General features: G+C 45.7%; 1 protein-coding gene across 4 annotated transcripts in view; it reads right to left on the reverse strand.

The window, feature by feature from the left end:
- Positions 1-4,310: 4,310 nt before the first annotated feature.
- Positions 4,311-15,402, reverse strand: part of TP63 (tumor protein p63) — a 77,872-nt gene continuing 66,780 nt past the window's right edge. For 3 of the 4 annotated variants that reach the window (XM_071567090.1, XM_071567088.1, XM_071567087.1), the window contains exons 9-12: positions 10,553-10,710; positions 9,504-9,648; positions 8,574-8,667; positions 4,311-7,310 (exon numbers count right to left, since the gene is read on the reverse strand). In XM_071567090.1, the coding sequence (XP_071423191.1) occupies positions 7,014-7,310; positions 8,574-8,667; positions 9,504-9,648; positions 10,553-10,710 (694 nt within the window). In that variant the 3' untranslated portion in view covers positions 4,311-7,013. The remainder of the gene's footprint in view (positions 7,311-8,573; positions 8,668-9,503; positions 9,649-10,552; positions 10,711-15,402) is intronic. The other variant, XM_071567091.1, reaches the window with a different exon arrangement.

The raw sequence follows: 15,402 nt of genomic DNA on the forward strand, positions 1-15,402 counted from the left end.
TCCAATGTGCCTTCAATCAGCCTCCTAGGGTGGGTAGGCTCTGGCTCTGAAAGCATATCTGGGCAGAGGTTCACCAGTGGAAGGCACAGCTTCAGGTTTTTTGCACCCAAGAGCTGCCTGGGGTGAGAGCAAACGTCTCTCCCCGTTTGATAGGTGATGGTTTTTGGTCTTCGTCTTCTGAATTTCTCATTTGTACTGGTGTGGGTTGGGATAGGCACAACACTGGGGATCCCCTGGGTGCACAGCAAAAGGCAGGACAGCAGCAACTTTCCCAAGAGGCAGCTGGAGTAAGAGTTGTTGTGAAATACCAATAGGTTACTTGCTTATTCCACCCATGCAAAACAAACAAACAAGAGTTGCCGGTGTTGCTCTTGCACGTTGGATGCGAGAGGTGAGAAAAGGCAGTTTTACAAACCTCGTGCCCACGCACAGGAGGCGGCTGAGGGGCCGAGGTGGGCACGGAGGCTACGCCGGGGTTGCCGCAGAGCCCCGCACCTCGATCTCTCGCTGCCGGAGCTGCAATCCCGGAGGGGCCCGCGCGGGGGCGGTGCTGCCCGGCGGTCGCGCGGCTGGTGCACTGGGGTGTTTCTCTGGTCACCCGCTTTTGCAAATCCCCTCGACAGAGGAACCATCGCCGGTGGGAAGATGATGTGACTGGGAGAGTCCTGGTTTCTGTGCAGCCAGATCGCCCGTTGATTCAGTTTTGGTTTGGTTTTTTGTTTTGGATTTTTTTTTTTGGTTTTTGGTTTTTTGTTTTTGTTTTTTTTTAAGACTGCTGCTAGACACTCATTCTGAGACTGTTGGCAGTTGAACAGAAGAAGAAAAGCACCATCTCTTCCTCAGGTCTGCCAATTTATTTTGTTTCATTTTTTCTCTTTTCCCCCTCAAATCCTGCACCATTTTCTTTGCTGCACATGGCTGTGCCATGACAGTGTTTTTTTGTAGTGAAGCCACAAGCCTTAATATCTCAGCAAAGTTGAATGTATGCACATCATGCTTTATATTGACAAACAAGCTTAGTCTTCCCTTGGCCTTGATGCAGGCAATAACGAGACCACATCTTCCAGGGCATGATTCAGAGTGGGAATTTAATATGCTCTGAATGGCTCCCCAGGGACTTCCTTGCCACTGATGATGCAGGGAGCCTAATATCCTACCCTAGGCTGTTGGGAGAGACAATGTAAGCATCTCCCTTGCATGCTGTAATGGTTGGTATCAGCCCAGCTGCCTCTGAGTAATTGCTGAGCATGCCAGAAGGCACCCACCTCCTGTTGGAGCATGTATCCCCATCATCCAGGGAAGTGGCACAGCCAAAAAGCTACTGGCTGCTGATCTCACTTTACCACAAAGGGCAGTGCACCATAACAGAAGTGAGGAAATCAGCTGAATGGTGCATGGAGACCCTCACCACACAATCTTAGAGCTCTCAACCTGAAATCCAGTTGTGCAAGAGCCTGTGACAATACTGCTATGGTGAGGCATGGTACTGCTGTGACTACAATCACCAAGGCAGAAACACTGACCACAATCAATGTCCTCAGGTGTAGCTGGGACTCTCCAGCCCTTGGCTTCAATGCTGCAGGCACACGGTCACTGTGTACTGACCCCAGAGATGCCCCTTGGCACTTGCCCATGTCCTGGGGCTGTAGCTGCAGGCCCCTCGTCCTTCCCCAAATCCTGCATCTCCTGCCCCTTAATCCCACAAAGCCTTTCTTTTACTCACCTGTGGCCCCAGGCACCTGGCTCATTTCAGGAAGGCAGAGCTGATCTTTTCTAAGAACAAAACATATGACATATGTTTGCAAGGAAGTAAAAGCATTTTAGCAAAGACAGTAGATCCCCCCACCACCCTAAAAGAGGACTTTGAGTCAAAGAAGCCCATAGCCATACTCACCCAGCAGCCGGGCATGGCTGTGATGGGCAGTCCTGCCCAGACAGATGGGGTGCAGAGGGGCTCCAGCTTCTCACTGAACGAAAGGCACATACATACAAAACTAAAACTATCTGGTTCCAAAGCACTCATGGTAAGAATCTTGGGGAAGGAATGGATATACAATTGGAGGGGCTCAACTTACAAGGAAAAGGGATCAGTCCATGGGCCCCAGATCAGGAAAGCAAAGCTGTAGCAAAGGGCAACTGCCATATACCTCTGAGAAAAAATTTGGTTCCTTGATCTTAGGGAAGCAAGCTGGGAGAAAGCCACAGTCAGACCTTGTCAACTGAGCATAAACATTAGATTTCTTCCAGTTTATTTGACCTTCCTGGCCAGTGTATCCGAATACAGTGAGGATCCAAAACTCCAGCTTCCACCCTTTGCTACATGCTCAGGAGAACAAATCACTGCTGCCATGGGTCACAAAGAGGCAAAACAACTCAGGACCCAGGAACCACCATCTTGAGCCTGGCAGCCAGACAAGGCTGTTTGCCAGACTTTCCTGGCAAAGGCTCAGCATAGGCACAATCCATAGGGGACCATGCAGTGGAGCTCTGCAAGGCCTGCCACAGCTCCTCACTAACCTCCACACAGCAAATGACATAAGTTACACATTTTATAGCTCAGTAGATCAGAAAATCAAGCAGCCCAAGCTCTGACCTAGTCCTAGAGCTGGGTTGCCCACATGGTTTTTCCAGAGAAACAACTTGCAAAGAGGCAGAGTGGGAGGCCAGGTCCTGCAATCCTTCCCACACAGCACAGGCAGCCACTTTGTCATGAGGAATGAAAGGGTTTCTGCTAAGGCACACAGGACAGGAAGAACATGATGAGCAAGACACCCTTCACAGGCTCCCCTTGGACATTTGCCAAGTTTTGTTGTGTCCGGGTAAGTTTCATTCCAGGGGACTGCTAGCTTCAGCACACTTAGAACTAGCAGCACAGAAGGGCATGCACGTCTTCAGAGGTCCACCCAGGCTTGCAGAACACAGCTGGAAGCTTGTAATGGATCCCTGCCCTGAAAACTTCATGCCTGCATATAAAGCATCGCAACATCCAAAGACAAAATTCCAATGGGTATGGGTGGAGGGCAAAAGGGAGAGCACCAGCTTGGGATTCCTCAGCACTGAAACCCTTGCTGTAACCTAAGCAAAGCAGGGGTTCCCTGCTTCAGAAATTACAACCATATTTCAAGCCTACCTGCTTAATGAAAACTGAAATGTTTTTACCTGATCCAATTTGCTCCTCTAGAAGTAGAGAGTCAATTGGCAGAAACAAGTTATCACAGTTGTTCTAGTAGCACTTCTCTCTTTGAGAGCAACATACTGGTTTTTAACATCATACTCAGGTAATCCCTGCCTGCCAGTGCAACCAGGGTACTGATGCCTCTGGATACTGGTATTTGGAGACAAGCAGTTCTCTAGTCATATAGCAAAAAGGAAAAGAAACGGTGATCAGAACCAAAGAAATCAGGCAGACCTTTCCTTCCCTAGCAAAACTAGCTCTCAAGGGGAGCTAAGGTCACCTCTTCTTCCAAGATCTTTGTGGGGTTTTCTTTTGACTTTCCCTGTTTCTGAGCATCCTCCCCCAACCATAACCCAGGAAAACTCTGAGATACAGACATGGAGCCCCAAGCAGAAACCACTGATGAAGTTGGGCTCTTAATGTGGTGGTCCATGGACAGAATGAAGACCCTGGCTGATGGAGGCTACTTCATCACTTTCAGGACAGCCACCCCACTGGCTCTGAGCTGTTCTTACTTCAAATGCTTGGAAGAATTGAGAAGCAAAGGAGAAGGAAATGGCTTTGCTAGGGGAGAGGATGCTAAGGTGATGCACAAAGCCTTTGATGGAGTTGAATAAGGAGAATAAACCTCCCCAAGCTCTGAGGGAGATGGTGGAGATTGCTGTGTAAGGCTATTTCCCAAGCAGAGAGGAAGGAAAGGGCAGCACTGACCTTGCCTGCTTAAAGCACATGCTCCCTCCTCGCAGCCAGGAGACACAGCCATCACAGCTCCATTCATTTTGAGCAGGACATGGAATATTAAACAATAACTGATGCCCTGCTCAGAAACAGAATAAAGAAACCTGACGAAAGGGCAAAAAAAGCCATGAAAAAGGCAGAAGAAGTAACAGTTCAGCAAGAGGCTTATGGGGCTGACGCATTCCATTTGTCAGAAAAGCAGCAGATGGATGGACTTGTGATGGCACCTTGTAAATACACCTTTGTGACATGGATGCTGTGGGGACAAGGAAACTGCACCTATGGGCAAACATGACACTAAGCCCCAGCTGCTCAGAGGAGGACACAGCAGCAAAGACTCCTGCTCATTTCCAAGAGGGCACACAGGCAAGAAAAGAAGTTGTTTGAGAATTTAGTGTAATTTTAAGTTTGGCTTTTATTTTCATTCACTTCAACAACAAGGTGTTCCAAAACACATAAGAGGTCTTGGTGCAGGCAACACTGTCATTGCTACAAGCATTGGCAGATTCTCAGCTCAATTAACTCATAACGCTTTGATGCATCAAAACAACAACAAAATCACAGCTCTACAGGGGAAGGTAAAAGCTACAGCAGTTCAAACTCACTTGAAGATTCCAGTTATACAGAAGTGGGCTCCATAGTCTCATACAGTAGAAATAAGGTTTTCACAGCATATATTTTAATCATTAGTGATGCAGCAGAAAAGCTCCATCTTGCTGCTGAGTTGAAAAGCAGATACTGAAGTTCTTGTACCCACAGCATTAACAGCATTACTCTTAACAGTCAGAAGCTTCTTAGTTCCTAAAAATGATGGTGTATTTTGCATCAATATTAGTACAATACTGAAGCAGCTCAGAAAGATTACACAATGGAGATGCAAAACCTTGGATGTGAGAAGGGCACAGCCTAATTCACCTCCAGGAATTCGAAAAGTACCCGCACTAACACTGCCCCACTGAATTAACTATAGCGTAATGAGCAGGATGATTTGCTTCTTTTGTACCACATAGAAAAAAATAAAAAGACATAGTAAGCTCCCACACTAAGCATGTTAAATACCTTGAAATCTAGGACACTGCTCTTTGAAGTGTTACAAAATAAATTGATAAAACAGGCTTTCAGTACCTGGCCCTTCCCCCCTCAACTGCAAAGTAACACAGGACTCTCAGTATGAAAAATACAAATATATTCATCCAGTGACTAGCTGTTTGTTACAAGGTATACTGTAAGCGCTCTGCATAAAAATAATAATTAAAAAACAGAAAAACAAACAACATTTTATTGTGGTTCTGTCATACCCAGTAGCCCAAGAAGAAATAAAAACTGTCATGTTATGCTGTAGGAAAACAAAAAATACACATACAAAAATATTTATATACACACTTTACAGTAACCATCTGACATTACCATTTATAGCTAACCAAAACAGGCTTGCACAGTTACCAAAAGGCAGTCTTTGAATGCAACACAGACCTGGCACAGCAGACAGATGGAGGATGCTAACCATACTGGACTTAAATGAAATACACGGCACACAGCATGGCCCAGAAAACAGCCACTGCATTGAAACGAGACTGGCTGTAGCAAGGTAGGATGACAAGTCATTTAAGCTGCTTTTTTCATCTTTCGCCAGCCAAAAAGCATCAGGCTTACTGTTAAAAAGAGCAAGCCAACTTGAAAGCAGTTGTGCTGAGCCTTGCTCCTCAGCTTAGGTTTGTTTTGTGTATCTTAAGTCTCACTATCTTGGCCAATAAAAATGTGAAAACACACACTCTCTTCAGTTACTTGTCCACAGGACCACTGGCAGTCAGAGCAAATGCCTCAGAGCATAGCTGCTGTGAAACCAATCAAGAAAAAAACCAGAAAAATCAATTTCTCATGTAAACATGACTTATTGCAGTAACAACACTCATATTACCTGGAACTGATCCTTGTTTTAAGGCAGTTGGCAGTTTGTTCTTTTTGTCTCCACTTCTCATTGCTTGTCACTTAGCCTGCAGTCAACAGCAACAAACCACAACAGGCTTCAGCCTATTATAGATACATTCTAAAGACAGTTCTATTTCACTTGTGAGGAAACCAATCTAGCCTGGTCTAAATAAAATATTGTCTGAGTTTAGCATAGCTGAAGCCCTAGAAATCAGTGTGCAGCTCTTGGTCCTCCATTCAACTGGAGGTTAGGTGGGCAAATCCTGATGCTAAACTAGCCAGGCTGCGTATGTGGCAAAGCCCAATTCTCTAGCTTAAATGTCAGTAGTAGTACAGCATGGTTAAAGACTGGGTAAGGGCAGAATTCAAGAGTGACCAAAGGTTTTATTTACACTTACATCCTGAAAGAAGCAAACCAGGATATACATCAATTCAAAACAAGAAGAGACAGCAGGTTTGGTCTTTCCCCAAGAAGGCAAGGGAAAAGGAAGCAGTGGGATGCAGGTGCCATAAGTGCTGGCCTGTCCAGCAAAGTGCATGTGCTGTCTCCGCTGGAGAATATTACACATGAACAGAGCACTCAGCTCCATGGGAAGAGGCTGTTTAAGTGCAATGTTCAGCAGACCAATTCCCATTTATTTCGGATAAACTGTCAGTTTAGGGTTTGGTCGCTCTAGGGTTTTTGCATTTGGTTTTGGTGTTGGGGTGGGTTTGGTTGTCTGGGTTTGTTTCTTTTTTTTTTTTTTCTGGCTTTTAAGATTTTATTTTAACCTTCCTGCTTTTCAAAGTGGGATTGCTGAATGACAGAAACAAGTTTGCAGGTCAAGTTGCCCACAAGGTGTGTGAGGATTCAAAAGTCAAGAAAAGAAGCCCTCTCCCCAAAGGAAAACATGAAACAAGAACATGCCTTCTCAAGAAGGTCAACGATTTTCAAGGAAATACCACCCGCCTTCCCCCTTCTCTCAGCTCTTCCCCTTGCAAGAGCTGGGGTGGAGGTCACAGTTCAGGAGTATGACCTAGACAGCATCAAGGGCACGAGTGAGCAAGAAGGCTCCCTCTGCCCTTCATCCAGGGATGCAGTACCAAGCAGAAGGAAGACAAATGAAGGGCTGAGCAGTTTGTGGCCAAGGCAGTTTGTGGCCAAGGCAGGGTGGAGCGGGGCCTGGGGGTCTCACTCCCCTTCCTCCTTGATGCGTTGCTGTTTGTTGCGCCGGGCATCCATGTCAAAGTTGAAGTCGTTCCACTCGTCGCGGGGTGGGAAGGAGATGGTCTGCCGGAGCGTGAAGCGCACTGCGTCGATGACCCGCTCCCCCCGGGTCTCACTGGAGCCCACGCTGACAGTGGAGGCGCCACTGGGGGTGCGCAGGAGGTGGGGAGGGGAGGAGAAGTCATGGAGCTGCCGGTGGTCCAGGATGCCCTTCCAGATGGCATGGCGGAACTGCTCTGGGATCTTGAGGCTCACCAGATCCTGCAAGGCAAGGTGCAGGGCTTAACAGGGCAATCCCTGGGCAAGATGGGCTGCAAGAGTAAAAGCAGCCACTGGGCCACCCTGAAAATGCCTACGAAGCACCAAAGCTGCTAAAATCCAGGTAGCCATGATGCACTGCAGAAGACAAACTACTAATCATGAAAATGGTTGTTCACTTCTGAACAGGCATGTGTGGCCATGAGGCAGCAATGGTTTCTTTTTAAGGCACAAGGTCTATTTTTAAGTAACACAAAACACACGTTCATGCCTAAGACATGGGGACCCAAAGCTCGATGCTTAACTGGACTGCAAGGCCTCCAAGGCAGCCTCAGAGGTCTGCTGGTTGTCAGTGGTGTAGGATGCTGGGCTGCTGAAGGTCAGTGTCTTTGAAAACTTCCATGTTTATTTCAAAGGTTGCGAAGTGATATTAGAATCCAAGTCTGAGCTCCAGTATTCAAAGTTCTGGGTCTGACTCTATAGGAACTGTCTTTCTTACTTGAACATAACCAAAACTGAGTAACAGACAAATAATCTTTGAAAACTTGCGTTTTGAGGCCCCATCGTTTCTGGTGTAAAACCTGAGTGTTGCGTTACCTAAACTCTGGGATATGTGGCATAAGCTTCTGAAAAAATTAGCAACCAACTTTGGTTAATTTGGGTCAGCTTTTCTAATTAGAGCAGCAGCAGAATTAAGGCAGCCCATGCTAGGGAGCAAAAGCACCATAGCCTTCCTAAGTCTCGGGGGGAAAAAAATGGGACAGCCAGCTTAGAGGAGAGCAATGGCTCAGGAAAGGAAGCAGCAATCCTATAGCAAAAAGCCATGCTGGAGAAATGAAGAATAACAACAAACAGAGCTGAGATACCAGTGGCAAGGGAAAATTATTAAGGGAAGGCCAGAAAACAGAAGCAAGGAGGGAGAAATGCAGACCACTTCTGGACAGCCTACTTGTCTGCAGACAAGTGAGGTGTAAACTGAAACCAAGCCTTGCAGAATTAACAGGCACATGGGCTGGGGCCAGTTTGGGGGCTAAAACAGAGAGTAGTGGGGAAGGGGAGACACTCTTTCTCTGTGCCAGGCAAGGCAGTTACAATGCTGGCCATGAGTTCAGCTTCTCTGCACCTTACAATATGTTTTCTCTACAAGCAACACCCTTAAATCAAACTAATCATGTAAAAATAAAAGGATACTGCATCTAGATTTCTGATCTGTTCCTAAAGCAGGGCCAAGAGTGCAAACAAAGGAAATGGTGAGGAGTTACTTACATCCATGGAGTAATGCTCAATCTGATAGATGGTGGTCAGCCCCTGGGTCGTGAAATAATCCACACAGGATGAGCAGCCCAACCTCGCTAAGAAGCTGCAGAGGAGGAAGGAAGGAAGGAGAGAGAAAATAGGATCACCCTGGCTGCAACAGCCCAAACCACAGAAAAACCAAACACTCAGCCAATCTGCAGCAACAGGAAACAAAGCTTTCACCCTTGGCTTGACCTCCTCCAAGACATCCCAGGCCAGCAAGCCACATTGCTGCCACATCAAACAAACAAGGGAGTCCATCAGCTTAGCACCTACCAGACACCCTCATGGCAGCACCTTGCCTCAGTGAAGAGCTATTGCTGCACAACCTGAAACTTGGGGCAGAAAGGCTCACATAGATCCTCCTGTCAGGTCATGTCACCCAGAACATGGCTGAGCCCAAGGCAGCCTGCTGCATGCACAGAGGGCTTCAGCAAGGCATGGGGTCTGGGGCTCAGACACACCATGCACTTCCAATCAGCACATTCCTCCCTAAGTGTAAAGGATTCCTCCTTTATGGGCAGCATCTTTGAACTTTTCTGACCTCATGAAGGCCAGAGGGGCCTCTGACCCCAGCCATGGCTTGTCAAGTGTCCAAAGGGGAAAAAAGAAATACAAGAAATATTTGCAAGACTCCCTGGCACCCTCAAGCTCCACCAGTCCAACAGATGCTGCATCCCTCATCTTTCTAACATCTCTGTCTCTCTCAACTGCTCAGAGGTGGGGATTTGAGGTTCAGTGCCCAGAGGAAGCCAGCCTCAGGACTGCCAAGGGCCTGGTGGGATCCAGTGCTCCAGGAGAATGGGTCAAGGAACCTGGCAGTACCCTTCAGGCTCCTGACACAAGGCCTCTGCTCCCTGTGGGTGGGAAACATGCATCTGGCAGCCTGCTCCCGCTCACCTGACGATGCTGCAGTCTGAGGGGTATGGAGGAGGGGGGGTGCAGTGGGACGTTGAAGGCATGGAGAGGGGAGGAGGCAGCGCCTGCGTGGGGCTGAGGCCATTCATGTCACCGGTCATGGCCATGTGGGTGCCCATCATGGGAACTGGAGGAGAGAAGAAGGAGGAGCACATTGTTACCCAGGCATCCCCAGACTCCTGCTTCACCCCAGCACAGCAACAAAGAACAGCACCCACAGCCCAAGCAGCCTTACATCCCCTGCAATGCTTGCACAGGGAGAGCTCACGAGAAGTTTCAGGCAGGCCCAAGGACCACATGACAGTCCTTCAGGAGCTCTCCCCTCACAGGAGCAACTGTCAGTAGTGCCTCTGTCGTGTCAGCTTCCCTCACAGACAGGCTTGATAGAAATCTGAGCAAGCCTCATCTTGGCTTGTCCTGTCACAGGAGAGGAGCAGGACAGAGCCAGCAGAGTAACCCAATACAGAAGCCAAACAGCTTTGTTTTCAGAGACAGCAAGAGCACCCAAAGGGGATCAGCAACAGGTGTGGGCAAGAGTCCAGTGCTTTTGAAATAAATAAATAAACAAACAAACAAAAAAGCCTTCAACAAAACTCAGCCCCCAGAACCATGTCCATCATCCTGGATTTACAAGGCTGCTGGGCACTCTTCAGCAGTCAGGAGGAGCAGAGCTGTGAGATGCAGATATTGCCTTTGAAATTAAGAAGCATCTTAATTGAAATGAGGGAAAAAATTGTTGCTAACATTTGCATCTCCTCTGCTGGGAAAGGAAGAAACAAATCTTGAAAGACAGAGGACAGCACAGCCAGCTAGATCTGCATCAAGAAGCAGCTCCATTCACCCTTGTGAGGCTCTGAGCAGGATGCTGAAGCCTTGCCCTGTGGCACATCAGTGAGCAGTATTTGTTTGGCTCTGCAGATTCACAGCAAATGACTCCAGGCCCTCCAGCTTAATGCTAGCCACCTGGAGATGCCAAGTCTCCTTGCCCAGACTAGCAGGGAACAGGTGAAGAAGGAATAAGGGTTTCTTACTGTTGGTTCCCATGCTGTCGGGGATGGTGGTTGGGGTCAGGGCATTGCGCTGCTGGGGGTTGATGAGCTGGCTCACCGAGGGCAGCTTGTTCATGCTGTTCATTTTGCTGAGTGGTGGAGAGTTGGAGCCATAGGATGACTGTGACTGCATGGAGGTCCTGCAAACGAAGGAGATGTTAAGACAGGAATCACAAGAGTTGGTTTTAAACAATGTGCATCCAAGGGGATACATGACCTGCTGCTAGTGAAATCACTGACACCATGGGAGCATCTCAGACAAAGACCCCTGGAGAGTGAGTCAAGGAAACAAGAAGTTTCCAAGATATTTTGTCACTTAATTAAAACAAAAAAAAAGTAAAATACCAAAAGGGAAAGCTTCACTTGTAGTATTAACTTTTTATTTAACTAAAAGTGTCTATGTAAGTTTTTCAGTTGAAAAGAATATATGCAAAGCCAGCAACCAGCTACCAAAATTCAAAGTGTATTTTTAAGTTAAGCTCTCCTTGCAGTCAAGGACTTTTTTCATAACAACAAAAACTGAGGAAGCCATCTCAAACCATCCTAACTACTCCTGCAACCTCATTGCAGAAACAGTTCTTGGATTGGGTCACACATCACCTTGTTTTTTCCAAAATTCCTAGTTATTCATATAATCAGGTTGTTACCAGGTGTATATTTGCCAGCTAGAGGCTCTTTGCTCAAGATAGATTCCATACACCTTACGAACCCCTACAGAGATGGTCAGAGCTGCCTGGGATGCCAAGAAGCAGCTTTTGCTGGTGCTAGGGAGAACCTGGTATCCAAACCGTGCAGGCTGCTTACAAAAAGTATCAAGTTCTACTACCACTCGACAACAGCATTAGTCTCTCTCAAGTCCATCCAGCCCCAAACTCCATGCAGCATACTCATGAACTGGGACAGAGAGCCTTGCTGGCGAGCTCCCCGCTGCCCAGGCCCGAGGGTCCCAGCTGCAATCCCGTCGTGTAAGTGATCCAGACTGCAAAGACCAGACTGCTTCTGAACAGCCGCCCAGTTCCCAGATCGAGTTACGGCTGCGGCATCCCATGTGGAGTGGGGTCTTATGTGGGATATGCAGAAAATTATCATTAAAGCCGGTCCAACAGCACAATTGGCAGAGCACTGCCCTGCCACAAGGGAGCAGGTTTTTCTCTCTCTGACACCAGGGGCATTTCCAGGACTGGGAAAAGGTCTGGGATGTGCCCACTTCCCAAACACAAGTACCCTCAAAAGCCGTCGTCACCCTGTAGAGTGGAGGTTGCCTAGCTCACCATGAGCCTGGCACTCCTATCACAGTGACTCCACAGTGAATGGGCAAGGGCACATTCCCATCTTATTTCCCATTGGGAAACTTGTTCATCTGGGTATAACTGGTTACACCAATTCCTGGGAACTTGATTTTCTTCTATGCAAATAGAATAGTTATTACTTCAAATAAGCAAAGTGTAAAAGGAAAGAAAAGTCTTATTCCTAGATAATTTATTAAAACCCTCAGCACTCAAGGTCAAGTTCCATACAATTACATTGTCTCTAGCTTCCTGCACTTTCAAGACTTGCAGTGTTGGGTGGAGAAAACATCTATGCTAACAGGCTAGAGTATCTGAGGCCCTGAAGAAATGTTACCTAATTACACAATTACAGGAGGTACAGAAGGGTGTGAACTGTCCTTTGGCAGTGAAGATGCAGGACAAGATCCAGCAAACTTCATAGGCTCAAGGAAGTGGAAAGCACAAGAAGCTTCACAAATTAATATTAACAATAGCAGCAAATCCCCGGGGGAAGTGAAACCGAGCCATGAAGTTCAGACCCGACTTTTCAGAGCGAAGGGAATGATTCAGATCTGAGGTTTCAATTCCCCAATTATGAAAGTTGAGACCAGACATGAAATTGAAGTCAGGTTGACACCACCCTTAGCCTAAAAGGTTTCTGGATTTAGGACCAGTGAGTATTTCTACTTACAGGCTCAGGCACCTATCTTAAGTGAGATTCAGCTGAAATTAATACACACATGAATAGTCTCTTACAGCAAAATCTGTATGATATGCAAGTGAGGAGGTCACCATATACACAGTGAAATCCCAAATCAAATCAACAAAGAATTCCCAAAGAGATTGAGTTGCATTGTTTGAGCTTAGTAGTGGACCTGTCTTTAGCCTCTCCACCATGGACACTGATCTCAGCAAAGCTAGTCAGGAGACCACAAAATACCTTGGGGATAAAAGCAAAAAGAAAAGCAACCAAGCACAAGCCAACCCAAAGCTTTAGAAAACACTTCAGAAAACAAATGCACACTTTAACATATAGCTTAAGGACTCCATTCTTATCTTATTCATACTCATACAAGTCAAGATAAAGACAATCAAGCTCAAGTGATTGAAATACAGAAAACAAAGCATTTTTCTTTGTAGTTTCAACTACGCTATTCCATCACATGAGCAAATGTTTAAAAGACCTAGAGAAAGCCATCTAGCAAAAGAAAAAAGTTGCAAGATAAACCAAGATGCAAAATTTTATTGAAAATTAATGTCACACATCAATATAACAACAGCCTTAGAAACACAAGAAAATGTTTTTGGTATTAAGCATAAGGACTACATGGTGTTTGAAGATTCATTTAAAATATATCGCTTTTTCTCAACTTTTTTTTGAAACAGATATAAGAATGTCATGCACAGTGATTTTCATTAAAATTGTACTTACTATGTCTCAAGATTAGAAGTAGAAGCATTAACATTTCTTTGATATCAACACCAATGAAATGCATTTCAATATCAAGGTATAAGGACTTCAATTAAGAAACTATTACACTTCTTGGAACAGTCTGATACAAAAGGCACTGAGTCACATTCTGCAACTGACTTTTCTCTCTTCAAGAGGCTATGTAATTATTTAGCAAATAACATTTGTAGTTATGCAAGCTCCTATGAGGGCAATTGTCTCTCACGCTTCAAGGCATATACTGATCATCTCAAGAGGTCAGGAAGGAACTTCCTTCTTCTCCCATATATGAACTAAGTTCAGTTCACAGGTTACCTTGTATAACTCTATGCTTTCCCACCTCACTGGATACCAGCCCTTCACCAGAGGTAGGAAACTGCTTGGACAGGCCAATTACCTGATTCAATAGACAAGTCCCAGAGTCCTCATTCACTAGAGGAGCACACCACCATGTAAGTAGCCTTAATGCAAATGACATCGAAGGTTCATTAAATACAAGAATAGTGCAGCTCAGGCTTAGAGTTTAAGATTTCACCCAAGCTCATGTGCCTATGGTTTGCTGTCCCTGAAGACCCAGAACCAGTCACAATGCAGACACATACACGTAGAATCAAAGCTGCCCAGTTCTGTGTTTGCCTTCCCTTACAGTATCTACAACAAGGATCACATACCAAGTTCACATAAGGTCAATGTGTGCATTGGCAATGGCTTTTAAAGCAAAGTTTCCTACTGGGCTGCAGAACACCAGACTGTCACTGATGGAGCCTGGTAATAGCACACAACTGACAGACATGATGCTCAATTGCACCCACCTGCTTTGAAGGCCCATGAAGCAGAACACTAAAAAGCAGAGAGATGCCCTTGCTTCCCACAAGCAAGATGCTACTCTAAAACAAGCAACAGTGCATCTTTATAACAACACCAGCAGCTTGTAGGCTTGGTAACTAACTGGGAGCATGGAAAGGAGGAGCTCCCCTAGTTACTAGGCAAAGAGCAACTACAACACAGGGACAAGGGTGGTGATAATGACTCCTCTTGGATTTCAGGTATGGGAATTTCCCAAGGCAGGCAGTAGATGCAATCTGCTCTCCAGGGAATGGAGCTGTAATATAGGGAGTGGATATATGTCAACTGACTGATAAGGCCCACTTAGTTATTCCTTGAAAGGAAGCCCCAGAGATAGCAAATAAGCAATGAAATGACATCTGGGAAAAAGTTTTCACTTCATTTGCAGAGGACAGACTATAAAGCAACTAAAATTGCTTTCAGCTCCAGGTATTTGATAAAAACAATAAAAATAGCAACTTCTAAGATAACCACCTCTTATAGCTAAAATCATCCTCTTATAGCTAAAATAGGACAAATTGGAAACCCTTTACAGAGAACAACAGGATCCAAATAAATTACACTCTTGTTTAGTGAAAGTCCAAGATACTATATTGCCCCATTATGGTATGCTATGGCGACATATAATAATTGCTGAACATCTGTAAGGAAAGGGGCAAACTCTGACCCCTTTTCACAGGTATGGCAATGAGCAGTTTTGGACACACTGCCCTTTACACTCTCAGTTGCAAAGAGACAGGGACACTGGGCATACATGGATGTCATTACACTTCAACCTCACATTCAACTTGTGCAGCTCAGTCTACCACTTGGCTGGAGCCCACAGAGTCAGAAGGGACCTTTCTAAGTTCATTAAAACTGGTTCAATGCCAGCAGTGCTGGTGAAAAGTCAAATCACCCACTCTTCCCTACAATTTTGATGTATTTTAAATCAGACCCTTTAAGGTTGAAAATAAGGAGAAACAGTTCATGATGCTAAGTTAGTGGGCATTTCTACAGGGGAAAAAAAGTGATTTCTTAGCAGTGTCAATTCTTACAATTATTACCCCTCTCTGTCCAGCAGTACAAATACATTAGCTACTTGCACTATTAGTGCATGAACAACATTAAAACAGGCCAAATTGACTATTACAGACCATTTAAATGCACATCCCCCACTTCCATTCCCCCCAGTCTATGAACACATTTTTTTAACTTAAACAAGACAAAATGCATTTTAAAATTGAGACCCGCTCAGAGAAACCCTGATGAGTTTCACAAATACAGAA

This window comes from Pithys albifrons, chromosome 11 (assembly GCF_047495875.1).
Source record: "Pithys albifrons albifrons isolate INPA30051 chromosome 11, PitAlb_v1, whole genome shotgun sequence".
Taxonomy (NCBI): Eukaryota; Metazoa; Chordata; class Aves; order Passeriformes; family Thamnophilidae; genus Pithys; species Pithys albifrons.